Raw genomic sequence first — 12939 nt, forward strand, 5'->3', positions numbered from 1 at the left:
GTTGCTCCCCGAGGTCTCATCGATCTTGCACTGGAGTCTGATCAGATGGGTTTTTTTTCCATTTTATATTGTATTAAAAAGCAGAACATAATACTAGCATCCCTATGAGGCATCATTTTTTTTATTAAAGACTTTTTCCATGACTCAACATGATTTTCTGTGTGGTGGTTTGAAGCAGTGTCTCGCACATATCTCTGTCTGCCTGTGCTGTGCAGTGAAGGGTCAGAGGTATCAGCAGAGATTTAGAGCTGTGGTGTGCCACTTGTCCCCGGTGGTTGGGTAAGTAGTGACCCAGGGAAGACCTGTGATCTGCTGTGCACATCTCTCCAATAAACCAGGTCCTCAGGTATGAAACCCCTGCATAAGAGCAAATGTTGTAAATAAATTGCTGCAAACATTTGTCGCTTCATCTCACCCCACCTTCACCACAACCCCCTCGCTGGCTGAGGGTCTATAATTTGAAATGACTGGGTCTTGATTACTATTTACTGCGTTGTCAAGGTGAGAGAGAGACACTCAACTGTGTGGATAAACAGATACACTGCCAGTGCTTCACTGAATCAGCTTCTGTTGACTTTATATCCACTTGTTGTTTCCGAGCCCCTTCCTCCTTCTTCTTTCTCTCACTGTGAAGATTGCAGTTGTCAGAGCTCTGTGTTGCTTTTGAGACATTTAGAACAGCAAACTGGATCGAACTGTCTGAGAGTAAATTGTTTCATTTTTTTGAATTTCAATTAAGAAATGCAAAATGTGATTGGTATTGATATGGTATGTGGTAAATGACACCATAAATTTAACCAGCACTCAGAGCCTGGGCTCGCTGGTCACTGCCTGAACTAATAATGGTTTCAGAGCATTGGGTGCAAAAGTTACATCAGCTTGATAAATGAATACAACATTACTTTAATTTCTAAATAAAGAACAATTGTAATAAGAGGATGTAAATTAAATATTATGTTGATAAAACTAAATATTTGTTTCTATTCTTTTAGACATTTCAAATAACGGGATTACAATCTTTGCACCCAACTATAGAAGTGGGAAAGTGCAGTTTTGAATAATTAATTTGACCTCACTTAATAAAGGAAACTAAAGGATGCTTTAGTGCGTTTGGTTCAGAAACCTGGGTGTTGGACTGGTTTGTTAATATTTCCCAGGGGTTGACAGGACAGCGACACTGAGACTGAAAAAGAAGACATGCATGTAGTGCAGAGATTCATGTTACACATTTATTTTTCTAGTGTTAAATGCACAGAAATTGTGAAATGTAATGAAAGTGATCGGTATAAGCAACAAATAAATGCCAATCATTTGTGTGTTTGACCATGTTAGTTCAGAGATGTCAAAATGGTCTCATGTTATATTCAGTATTTGGACAGTACTTCAAAAAATAAATGTGAAGATTAGCAACAAGTCACTTATACTTTAAAGGAGTCACAACAGGGTTGTTTTGTGCATATGTTAAACATGTATTTTTAAATTTCCTTATTGAGAAATGCACATCTTTTTCTACTTTGGCATCTTTATTTAAACCCTCAATAGATGGTGTCTCTACTATTACTCCTCATAAGCATCTATTCCTTTGTGAGATCTTAGTGACACGAGACAAACCCAATAAACTCAAAAGTGCAGCGTTGCTGCTGTCAGTCACCAGCATTGGGTTTTCCCATGTCAGTCTCTGTGGTCCTGATGATGCAGGATGACAGTTGCAACAACTATCCAATGGATCACTTCCTTTCAGTCAGTATATCTATCTTTGTGTATTATAATTCAGTTTAAAAGACAACATGGATATAAAACTGGAAATGTAAAAAATTCAAAGGTATTTCGTATCTATAAAAATGGCGAAACAGACAAAAATGTAAACATCAAATAAACAGTCACTGTTCAATTTTTATAGTTTTATGCGTTTAATCTCTTTCGTTTTTGTAATTTCTTTTTCAGTTCCCATTTTGTTAGCTTTGGTTTATGTGCAGAAACTACTGTAGTAGCACCCGAAACCTGTGCATTTTTTAATATTCTAACAATATTAAAGCACATTAGCAACATAAAATATTACTAAATGTACTATAATTGGCACATCTAACTTACCTGCGGTTGCAAACTGAAAACAAACCACCTCCACCTCTTCGCCATAGAAAATATCATTTGCTTTAAGTGACACATAGATTAGTTAAGAAACTCTTTAGGTATGTAACCATTTGTTTGTCTTTAGAAATATAGTTTGTGTTAAAATAAAAGATCCAATCTTTTTTTCCTTTGGATCGGATTTGTTAAACAATGTACTGACACATAATAACCTTTGTTTTTTGTTTTTTTAATGAATGTAATATGTGTAATACGCCACTATATGTGTTAATGACATAGATCAACAGTAACACAATAAAGTCAGACGCATTCATTTTAGCTCCACTTTTACATTTTAAACCTTTATGTTCTTCCAGGTCCAGTAGCTGTGATCAGTGGTGAGGAGGACTCTGCCAGCCCTCTTCATCACGTCAACCATGGAATTATTACACCCTGTACTCTGGATGCAGGTCCTGATGCAGTTGTCATAGGGATGACTCGTATCCCTGTGGTGGAGAATCCCCAGTACTTCAGACATGGACACAACTGCAACAAGCCAACCACCCGTAAGTTTCTTAGACGTGTCATATGTACTCATGACCATAAGAACTTTAAATCAGTTCTGTTCAAGCATTTGGATAAGTATTCTGAAACTGTAAGGTACTGAAGAAGCACAAACAGAACATAAAGAAAAGTGCATCATCTGGTCAAAGAGCAAGATACCAAAAACCATGTACTTAACCAAGACTTATTCAAACCATTGAATCTGCAGTGTAACTTAATATTCTTCTTTAAAATGAGATGTGCTGGGCCCTTGGGGCTATAGTCTAATTTCATGCCATGCCCAGCATCAGTGTGACCATATGGTTTTTGCATCTTGTGCCACACTAATAGGTTCTCTATAAAGGTTCAGTTTTGACAAAAGAAGCCTCCTGTATACCAGCTACAGCAACCAGCCTCACCCCACTTTGCATGCTGTCCCTCGGGACTGATGTTCCACCTTGAATAAAGACATGAGCACTTTAAGGCCTAATTACACAAAATTACATCAACTGCTCAAGAGAATCAGCAGAAAACAACTGTGCCAGCAGCCATCCACGGCCCAGTGCCTGCTGCTTCCCTTCCAGATGATACCATTCAAACTTGCTACATTTAGTCTGCAGTCTGAATGGCACCACTCATCAAACATCAGGCTCTCCTAGGCATGGTGAGCTTCGATTTGATTTCTTTACATCTTGGATCATTCTCAAGATGGCTGTTGATCAGACATGGAGAAGTTTATGAGTTGGAGGCACTGAAAAGGAAGGAAAGTCCCATTTAGAGGTTATAAATAAATGACGGTTCTTATATATTATGAATTACATGAATTGTTAATGACCAGACGGTGACTGATTTATAACATCTCAGGCCTTGCACACAAGATCTGATTGCTAGCTAATGAATAAATGACAGCAGGCACAAATGAAACTTTCTCCAGATTACAGAGTACCTGGAATTGAAAGTCAGACCATGCATGTGCACAACGACAGCTTTGATAGGGGCTTTAGAGAATGTTCTCCCTCTCAGAATGAAGCTTGTCTTTTTTTTTTTTTTTAGATTTAATTCTATGTGCATGCATGAAAAAGGAATCTGTAGGAAATAAACCTTGAATTTATCATAAGGTCATAATGGCCACATCTTTCTGCCATCGGCTGGAAAAACAAAATGGCTCCAAACAGCCGGCGCTTCTGCTGATCATTTACTGAATACGAATCTGTTCTTTACCCTCAGGACACACAGGCACAGAGAGAAAGGAAATGTCTGAGTGTATGCATGTGTATATGTACAGTAGATAGAAAGAGAGAGAGAGAGAGATTGATTTATCTATCTATCTATCTATCTATCTATCTATCTATCTATCTAAATATCTAGATAAGAAAATAAACATGTGGATGTAGGTGTTCTGTTGGTTTAATTTGTAGGAAGAATGAATTGGCGGATTATGTAATCTTACTTTCCATCCATGGTTTGATAACTGTTCTCATGCAGGCATCCCTTGCATGGCCCTGAGGTCCCCTTGAGTTGCCATTGTCCTATAGCCTTGCTCGGTGTGACTCCTTTGCAGCCTCACATGTCATCCAAAGGGCTTCACTCAGCTCAGCTACAGCATGGCTGCTTTATTGATGCTTGTCCATCAGTCCATAATGTATTCGTTCATTTACTTGAAAGCTTCTTATCCAGGAGGATCGCTTGCTGGCATGGTGCCTGACACACACACACACACACACACACACACACACCCCTCCCCACTTCAGTGCACCAGGAGTCACACCAGCACACACATACATAAATTTACTCACACTTCTCCTAACCTGTGTCATCCGGAGTTCACTATTGTGATGGCCAGTCCCAGTCTGTTTCCTCCACCAGTCATCTTGATAGTTTATGGTGTCCCTCACTGTCTGGCTGTGTCCATTCTGAAATCAGCTCCAACAATAACAGTGAGGAGGAGGAGGAGGAGGAGGAACAGTGTGTTGCTGCTGTCTGCCATGCTGGCTTCTGTTAAAACAGCTGCATGTAATGGGAAATAGCCTGCTGCAAAATGCACACCAGTGACTCCAGTGTGCCTTACTGAATGTATTATTCATAAGTGTTTGATCTTCGTGTTAATCCTCATTGTATATTGCACTAGCAGTCACACAAAATGAAACACACAGTATTTTGACTGTGAAAACAGTGTTGCTGCCATTATCTCACTGGAGGAAAAATGTGTAAAAATCATCCATTTGCAGTTGCCCTCTACTTGAACTGCAGACCGGTACAAATGCATCTGTAAACAAACTAGAGAGGTTGAGGGTATTACAAAAAGAGTGTTTGCATAGCTGTTATAGTAATGCCAGTCTTTAAAACACAAAGTGCCATCGTGCAACTGGTTCATCTTCCAGATGAACCCTCGCCCTCAACTTTTTGCTGTGGTAAACAAGAGACTTCAACTGATAAGGACATTCACTGAGATCACCTTTTTTTTTTTTTTTTTTTTGCTTTAAGCCAAGCTGAAAAAGGCCAATCCTGGGGAAATGTAGCCGCATTAGGGAGATAATGCAGAAAAGGCAAAGGACAATTCTTTAGCCTAATGACAGATCTATATCTAGCTGGATCCGCTGTCTCCCAGCGAGTGGCTTTGTTTTATCACTCAGCTTGCTATTTTAATTACGGATTTGTCACATCCCGCTGGCCAAAATTAAACAATAGCTTTTGATGTTGGAGTATAGCGCACAGCCTTTTATTATATGCGTGTTATTAGGGATATCACACGTGGGCACAGCCTGGACAAACCAACACTCTGTCCCCCCCCTGCTTTGGTAGAACAGAGACATAATTATGCTCAGGTTGATGTTTTTGAAGATTTAAATGTTTCCAGCTGAGACAAGGAGCGACTAATTTGGCAGCTTGAAAGCTCACTGTGTGAATGGAAATGCAGAGCAGATTGATTGAAAGGCAGCTTTCACAATGATGGCTATATCAGGATACGGTCCCATTAGTTGTATTTTGATGCTGAGCCTCATTGGTTAGCCATTTGTGAACTGAAACAGCCCACTTTACTTTCTTAAGAGTTCCAAGATGTATTCCTTTCACTTTATCCTGAAAAAGGAGCAAAATAAAAACTTGACACCAGTTGATTCCAGGTGGAGTCTTCCAGTCTTAAAACTGTTTCCGAAAAAGTCTAAAACTGCATTAAAATTTACAGATGATTTCATCTGCCAACCTCCAAAATTGTTCTTTCTTATTCCACAAACAGTACAACTACATTGGCTAAGCAGTAGGCAGTGAAAAATAAATAAATGAAAGAGAATATAAAAAATGTATGCCTCTGCTAACACATCTAATTGATTTGCAAGGTGGTGAAAAAAGCTAAAACCAACTGGAGTCAATTTAAGATTTTCTTAAACATTATTTAAACTGTAGTCCCTATGACCATGGAACTTATATATTTGACAAAAAATATAAGCTATACTTTATGATGCATTGATGTGACGTACAACAACACATGACCAACTTGACTTCCTGTTTAAAATTGAAGTAAAGACTTGTATGTGGAACACGTTCTCGTGGCACCATCAGTTTATTCCCATCACTGTGGAGCCATATGTTGTTTTTTAGCAGCAGAATAAAACAAATGTGGAAATTGTACATTTTAGCTAAGCAAACGTACATAAATGTATGTAAAACATATTTTATAGTGGCTATTGGGACTAGCAGCTCAGGACAAAAAGCCTTTGGAAACGCCCTCTTCTAAAATGTCAAAAATGGCTATCTATCCATTTTGTGTTTAAATACTTTATAGAACAATTAAAAAAAGAGCGAGTATTTAACGCTCAAAATTTAAAAAGCAATAAAACTAAAGTGTTGTAGGAAGACTTTGTCAAAAGGAAAGTGATTTTATCTTTTTGTTATCTATATAGTCGTCAAGGCAGGGAGACACTAAATGTGGAATATTTAAAAATGAAATAACCACTTAATTAGATAACATTTAATATTTAACAAATATTGAATAATAAAAGATATCATTTAAGCATTATTATGAAGCAATATTTCATCATTCAGATTTTTGTATTAGAGTGCCTTTTTATTCAGTTGCAGACAATATTTCATAATGACACCTTTTTGAACTTTACTAGTCTTCTAAAGACAGTAGGGACTGGTTTGACCAACTTGATCCAGCTGTATGGTTCACAGTAAAAAAAATCTCCCTTAAGTCTTATTTATGTTCTTTACACCACATCTAAGTACACTTGATAAAGATGTGTGATTGGCTGAAAGATGAGGGTATGGAGATTGGTGACAAGACCGCTTTCATAAAAAGTTACACATTGTTTTATTAATATGTGAACACAGGCCATTCAGGAGGAGATACCCACTAAGAGTCAACAGAAAATGTCATTGTTGTCCAGCGATGCCAACTGTCACAGAGCCTCTGTGCTCCTGTGAATTTTCTGACAGACAGCTTTTCTTATCCTATCAGCTGCTGCTGCTGCTGATGAGTACCTGTCACCTATTAACATTCTCTGGTGCTCATTTGTAGCAGGAGTATATTTTTGTGTTGGTAATTTCTCTTTGATTTGTTTGTAAGTCACAGTGATCATATCCATTTCAGAGGAGGGAATAAATCTTGCAATTTGCATGACATTAAATGTTTGGAATAGTCAGTCACTTATTTTCCAAATGATAATATATGTCATCGTTCATCGGATGCTTGAGTTTTAATAAACTTTTATGAAAGTTTTAGTGCCACAGTTGTATGAGTATGTATAAAGATATATATACATATAGATATAGAAAACTAGAGTAGCTCACATTAGATGTAAAACTAGTGTAGAAATAGTTTGGATGTCCCTGGAATTTGCGATTGAGCCATGTTAAAGCTTCAACTCTACAAAAGACATGTCGTCAATGGCAACAGAAAAAAGAAAAAAATGCATTGATTGACCCACCACATATACTCAAAGAAGCTTTCAGGCAGAGAAAGACTCACATACATACGGGGGGGGGAAGAAACACACACCTGAAAGCACAAAGCTGACAGGTAGCTAGAGAAAAGCACACTGTCATATGTGCAGTCACAAATGCATGCTTGCACCAGAGACGTGGCAGGTATACGCATGCGCACACACACATACACCCACACACACACACACACACACACAGGTAGACAACTTAGTCCTCTAAACATCTGTGCTCCCCAGCAGCCTGACCTGACTAGCTGAGTAAATCTTGGTGCTGTGTTGTCTCTCTGTCTCCAGGGAGAATGTTTGCTGGTGCTGAGGCCTCAGGTGAGTCAGGACAAATGAATGATGCTGAGCTGCAGGATAGAGATTTAATCTCAGGGCTTTTCAGCGTACCACTCTGGGAAAATAGGCTGTGGGATGCAGCCTGAGTTTGGCTGCAGAGGAAACTGAAGGTTAAAGTAAGTTGTCCTCACCAGTGTTGATCGCCATGCTCAGTAATGGCTGCTTCATTTCCATCAGTAGGGAGAACCTGAAGGTCTGTATTTATTTAGCAGCTGAATGAAACAAACATGGATGAAATATTTACATACAGAAAGTAAAAAAGAGGGGCAACTGGTACAAATGGGGAGTTAGACGGGTTTTCAGGGTTACAAATTTAATAATGGACACATTGGTATTCCAGAGAGATCCTCCTTTCTGTCATTAGTTTGCTCTAGTTTAATTTTTTTGTATTAAATTTTAGAATTTACGTAAAATTCTTTACAGTTAAAGAATTTAGCCTTTCACTGATAATGAAGGTAATACCTTTGCACGTAAAACACAGTGTAAACACGGAGATAAATAGTTAGGATCTGTACCTTAGTGACTCTGTTGGGTATGTTTTGAGCTGTGGTGGTGAAGTGGAACCAGTTAAATACAATAACAGCTAAAGCAGAAATGGTCTTCGGATTATGTTGGTCAAGCATGTGCTTTGACAGACAGGTTCTGTTTCATTGGGCGCAACCCCCTGAGCTTTGGCTCTGTTGGGTTTTATCCCTTTTAGCCCCGGCAAGCTGAAGGGAAAATTGTCCATTCCAACCCAGAGCGTCGGCCTCTCACCTACCAAGCTGAATGTTTCCAATCACGCCTGTGTTCTCATACAGTCATACAATACAGCAGTTTGGGCTTCCTTTTCTTTCCTTCATTCAGCGAAAGACCTTTCTTTGCCAGATGCAACTTGCTTTCCTGGATGTCAGATGAATTCTAGGGTGTCTTTATGCCCAGTTGGGCTTATGTAAGGAGGGTCGTGCCCGTGGGTCCCATTGGCCCAGTGGGGAAGAGAATATTTTCTGCACTTGCTCTGACCCAACAGAGCAAACACCCATAGGGGATGTGTACCAAATAAACAATGTTGGTTACCTGTTGTAACCCAAGATTCTGTTAATTGGAAGCAGCCCCTTGGGAATTCCATCTGTTATCACACTCAAAGCTTGAGCCTCCACGTACAGAACTTAGGAAGTTGTGGTTCGAACAGCATCCTTCCAGACACAAGCTGGCCTTTCCTTGATCCAGTGAGGGGACCAGTGAGGGTCAAAACCTTAACAACGATCCGTTTCTTTTCAACATTACATTACATCATTTAATAAAATCTGAAACACATAACATTGTAAACATAGCCCTTGAAGACAGGATGATATGGAAAAAAAACAGAAGCTAATGATTATGCAAGTGATAAAAGGAAAAAAAAAAAAACGCATCCATAAATTACATTGACTCAAGTTTTCTTAACTTTCACCTTCAACCTGGATTTGTCTATATGTAAACTTCTTCCTTCAGTCACAGTGTAATGATGGATGGTTCCATTTTCTATCGACATCATTCTTATCCTGACAGTCTAACAATATATCCCTGTGCAGTCTTACAGTATATTGTGGACGGTGATGTACTGTCTGTCAGTGTGGTCCAGTGCATATGCTTGTTTATGCTAGAGTCACACTTTTGAAACACGGTCTCTGAATGGATTTGAAAAGTTGCCAAATGCGGGGACAAAGTTGCAAACTTGGCAGCAACGTTGGTCATACAGGAAGAAATGTGTCACTGGCTTTGTGCTTGATGAAGAGTCCTTATGGCTTGTCAAGCATGAAGGACTTCTGACTGACTCAACATTGTTATTCTGCTCAATTACATTTAATTATTATTTATCCCGACACATTTTGACACCTAAAGTACAGTAAAGTACTTTACAGACATGTAACCTATAATATGCCAGATCATGGCTTGTAAAAAAGCATCCAGTGCAAGTACGCTACTGTGTGTGCTGCATGAAAGAGCCCTGGCAACATGTCAGACCGTCAAGTGAATGGTTCATACAGAAAAGTTAGGTTAACAAAAAAGTGATCATGCAATTTGCATGACAGATATCAAAAACTTCTCTTGCTTTAGGTGATTTAAGCCATTTCTGAGCCTCCACCTGCTGATAGACGGAAACCTTTACATCTTCATATTTTTGGTGTTTCACCAACCAGAGAAGCTTAATGAATAGGTGGCAAAGGAATAAGCTTCAATAGCTGGACCATCAGGCAACCAGTAGTTTGGCCAGCACTGATCCTTGGATGATCATGAACGATGGGGTGCATTAAATAGAATTAAAGCAGGGGATAAAGAGAAAGATTATTCATATTTCTGTAAGAAAGTAAAATTGTAAAGAATGAGGATTCAGCTGGGAATAGATGTTAGGTGAGTCTAGAAACCCTTAAAACACAACGGGGGTAAAAAAAAAAAAATCACGGCTCCTTTATCACCAGAAAAGGTGTCAGAGACATATATCCTACAGATTTCAGTCAAAAGCACATTTTGAATTAATATGTGTATCGACTTAAGGATATTTTTTTCAAGCCTTGGAAAGCAGATTTTTAGAGGATGAAGCTTTGACAGCAGTGATGTCTTAGTGTCCCTAGTGGGGCTCTCACTCAGCAAACTGACTGCCAGTCGCTGCAGTCACTTCCATTCTGATCTACTTTAAAACTGGGACATTTCTTCATATTTAACACTCATTTCAGAGACAGTGGTTACAGTGGTTACATTACAGTTTGATGGAAACACCAGAGGAGCAGTTGATATTTTTAATGAATAACTTTCTGAAAATATTCATGGCCTGATGGTCTTGCGATTCCGAAGGAATGACAATACAATCCCACAAAGAAATGGTCAGACTGGACTTGTTGTGTGATGAAACATCAGAGATTATGAACTTTTGGTCAGAAGCCATGACAAACACTGCAAGCTGTAGGTTGAGCCGGTGCCCTAAGTCATTTTCCCCGAGAAAGAAAATCTAATGTCAACTTGCATAAAAGAATAAATTTGACAAGGGTTACAGAGAGACAGTGCACAGGGGAGATTTTGAATGAACTGTGACCTGAAGCGGGGGGGGTGGACACCTCAGAAACAGCCCCTGTGTGTACATTTACTGTTAGAAAGTTCACTGTTCACCAAAACTGGGCCTTTCAAGTTTTGTATTCATCCACATATTAACTCATGATGCTTAACGAATAAATTCAAGAAGATTACCACAAATTGATTGTCGTGAACTACACAAACTAAGTGCCACACACAAAGTTAGACTAACAGTGACGAGGGGGTGGGGGGCTCAGTGATAGGGATTGTAGGCTGCGCTTCATGAAGAGATCAAACAGCATCAGGTCCTGGGAGAAGCTGAAGAAATCATGACCTGCCTCTCTGCTGAAGATGCTGGAGAGCTTAGACTGACAACAGCTTCGAGCACTGAGCTCTAGCTGCACACTCAAGTGTTTTCTCAGTGTATATATAGTCTTGTGTGCCCTTGAATCCCCAATGACATATTTTCTATGATACTTATACAACCACCAAGTGAGATTGAAAAAAGAAAGCAAAGAATGCACAGATGGAACATGGATTTAAAAAAATAAAATCATGGGATTCTACTTGTCTACCAAGGATGCAACTTGAGAGGGTGGGGACAAATCACCTCTGCGGGCGTAAAGGTTGGAAGAGTTCTTGGATTCTAAGATGAGGCTCAGAACTGAGCACTGAATTAGTAATGTCACTGTCAAAGTCCAAGAGATTTAATTTGATTTTAGATGAGATTTAAATTCTGGCTGCTCCTTTAAATTATGCATTCCAATTCTTTGTTTTTCCATTTATTTATTGTCTTTAGATTGGTCCCTAGAAAAACTACAGTGAAAGCAGTGAAATGTTTGGGACAAAACTAAGAGAAGAGGAAAAACTTTATTATTAAAGAAAATATATTTTCTTTAATGGTGGTATTCCCCAAAGTACTATATAAATAGGAATCATTAGACAATTACTGGTCACTGATTGCATTAGAGTTTATTTCAATTGTAAAGGTCATCATATAATTGATTTGTTACCCATTACTTCAATTCGATATTTAATAACTTTTTCCCTTTACCTGTTGCTAAGTATATAATATGCTTCAAACTTCATTTCATTGATATTTCAAAGCAGAAAGACCTGCTGTACAGCTTCATGCTCAAACTTGCACAGTGTTCTCTAGTGTTAAGTAGAATGTGTGTTGTTGGAAACTATATAACGTGTGTGTGTGTGTGTGTGTCTATGTACCTTATACTTATATAACAAGAGTCCAAATTTCATAGTAAACCTATAAGGTAACATGCTTTATTCATGGTGGTTCTACTCTGCAGCCAACAACTCCTACACCTCCTCAGTTATTTCCTGCTAAGCCCGTCAGGTATCAGTGAGAACGAGTTTGCCTTTGGTGCCTACCAGGCTCCGTTCTTTCTGTCTCACCATTGTTCCCCCTGCATCTGTCTTTTTCACTTGTTTTGCATCTTCAGCTCAGGAGCGTGGTCACCTTCTAAGATTAGTCCGTTTTGTTTACCTTAACAATAGAAGAATACGTTTCAATACTGTGATCACAAACATTGCAGACAGGGGACTAAAAGCGGTCAGGCTTTATTAGTCCGCGACTCTAAATAGAGTGAGTTATTAGGAAAAAACTAGAATAAGAAGTATAGAGAGAGACAAAGAGATTGTTTTTCTCACTCGGCTCAACTGTTTGTTTCATTTTCCGGGCAGAGACTTTCAGAAATAGACATTTTACAATTTTGTTCTCATTAGACGTCCCCCTGTGTTGTTTCAGTGCCAACAGCAAAAACACAGAATCCAGATAAGCAACACGGCAGGTCCAGTGTCATCTCACAGCTTATTTGCACTTCAGAAATTTAAAACCATTTGAACCCTAATGGTCCCAGCATTCTCTCTTAAGTAGCTTCAAAGTTAGATAAAACATTTTTTAAACCGTTTGACAACGGTTGTGTAACTGCTTTTTTTTTCAGCACATCAATGCAGCTGTATTACACTTACACTGAGAGAAGTATTCAAGCTGCTT

General features: G+C 38.8%; 1 protein-coding gene across 3 annotated transcripts in view; it reads left to right on the top strand.

Annotated features, from left to right (window-relative positions):
• The window catches only part of ntrk3b (neurotrophic tyrosine kinase, receptor, type 3b), a 156784-nt gene that overhangs the window by 120829 nt on the left and 23016 nt on the right, over positions 1–12939 (top strand). For all 3 annotated transcript variants that reach the window (XM_067495062.1, XM_067495061.1, XM_067495063.1), the window contains one exon: positions 2445–2633. In XM_067495062.1, coding sequence (XP_067351163.1) covers positions 2445–2633 — 189 coding nt within the window. The remainder of the gene's footprint in view (positions 1–2444; positions 2634–12939) is intronic.

Source organism: Channa argus, chromosome 2, assembly GCF_033026475.1.
Source record: "Channa argus isolate prfri chromosome 2, Channa argus male v1.0, whole genome shotgun sequence".
NCBI lineage: Eukaryota > Metazoa > Chordata > Actinopteri > Anabantiformes > Channidae > Channa > Channa argus.